Source organism: Callionymus lyra, chromosome 3 (assembly GCF_982586985.1).
Source record: "Callionymus lyra chromosome 3, fCalLyr1.hap1.1, whole genome shotgun sequence".
NCBI classification, from domain to species: Eukaryota; Metazoa; Chordata; class Actinopteri; order Syngnathiformes; family Callionymidae; genus Callionymus; species Callionymus lyra.
In genome coordinates, this window is record NC_141820.1 from 9,284,893 (window position 1) to 9,286,100 (window position 1,208).

General features: G+C 42.3%; 1 protein-coding gene across 1 annotated transcript in view; it reads left to right on the plus strand.

The window, feature by feature from the left end:
* The window catches only part of elp2 (elongator acetyltransferase complex subunit 2), a 38,394-nt gene extending 37,570 nt beyond the window's left edge, over positions 1-824 (plus strand). The window contains exon 22 of the mRNA XM_087786376.1: positions 441-824. Coding sequence (XP_087642502.1) covers positions 441-633 — 193 coding nt within the window. The 3' untranslated portion in view covers positions 634-824. The remainder of the gene's footprint in view (positions 1-440) is intronic.
* Positions 825-1,208: the final 384 nt, after the last annotated feature.

Sequence of the window (1,208 nt, forward strand, 5' to 3'; positions counted from 1 at the left end):
AATGTTAAAAGGTTTGATTAAAAAATATATAGTATTTTGATCTTTTTTTTAATTTAAATGTTTTGTTTTTTGTTTAAAAACATGTAAATATTTCATTTAAAAGGCTACGAACAAAAAGTAAAATTACTGGAAAAAAGAATATATCAAACTTATTGATAAAAAATGGGTTTTGTTTGCTTCAAATACATAAAAAAATAACATTAAACCTTTCAATATACAAACGATTGAATACATATGATTAAAGTATATGAATAAAAAATGCAATGCTTAGAAAAAAGAAACATAAAATTAACATTTGTAAATGTAACCATTAAGAATTCTGATGACACTGATTTACTTCCTCATAGTCTGTGCTGTGGCCTCTCGGGTCGACACACAGAACCGTCACCGAGAGCCAGAACATTCCGACACTTGTGCCTCTTTAACCGTCCGTCCACCAGACAGAGCCACACGGCCGCGGTCAAGAGGCTGCGTTGGAGGCCCAGGGTGGGCCGGGCCGGACACCAGGACCACCACAAGTGTTCCAGTGTGAGCGGGGAGAGCGAGGGCCAGAGCTGTCGGCTCCAGCTGGCCAGCGCCGGCGCCGACCGCTCTGTCAAGATCTTCAGCGTCAACACTCGGACTCTTCAGTGACAGCGACGCCCGGGCGCCAGGAACCCGACGGGTCTCGTGGCGCCGGCTGGAGCCGCAGCTGCTCGGCTGGCATCTCGTTCCACCTCCGGTGACCGGCGGTCAAGTGGTGAGGTCAGTCCGGTCTGGAGGGTCGCGGGGGAGGATTCAGGGTTCATGATGACCATAATAAAGGATTTTACACAAACGGAGAACTTCCATTTTAGTCAGTCACTATGTAATATATTATAATACTGTAGTAACAGATACATGTGTAGTATTGTTGAGTACTTTGACTCTGGTGTTGCAGAATTTACAGACCACATGACTCTTGATGAAGTCGCTTTCATTTGTTTTCGAACCAAAATATGGTAAAACATCAGCTTTAAAAGCTGCTGGATTTCACTGTATCCTCTCGTCCTCAGTCATCCCCGGGATCACGCTGGATATAATTGTTCCTTTAGCTGCGGAAAACGCAATGAATGCTGCCATCTAGAGGCTGGAAGGTTAATTCCAACACAAAAATGAACTGATGCCTTCAATATTTGCATGTAATGTGTAAATAAATAAATAAAATAGATATAATCGAATTTTTTAAG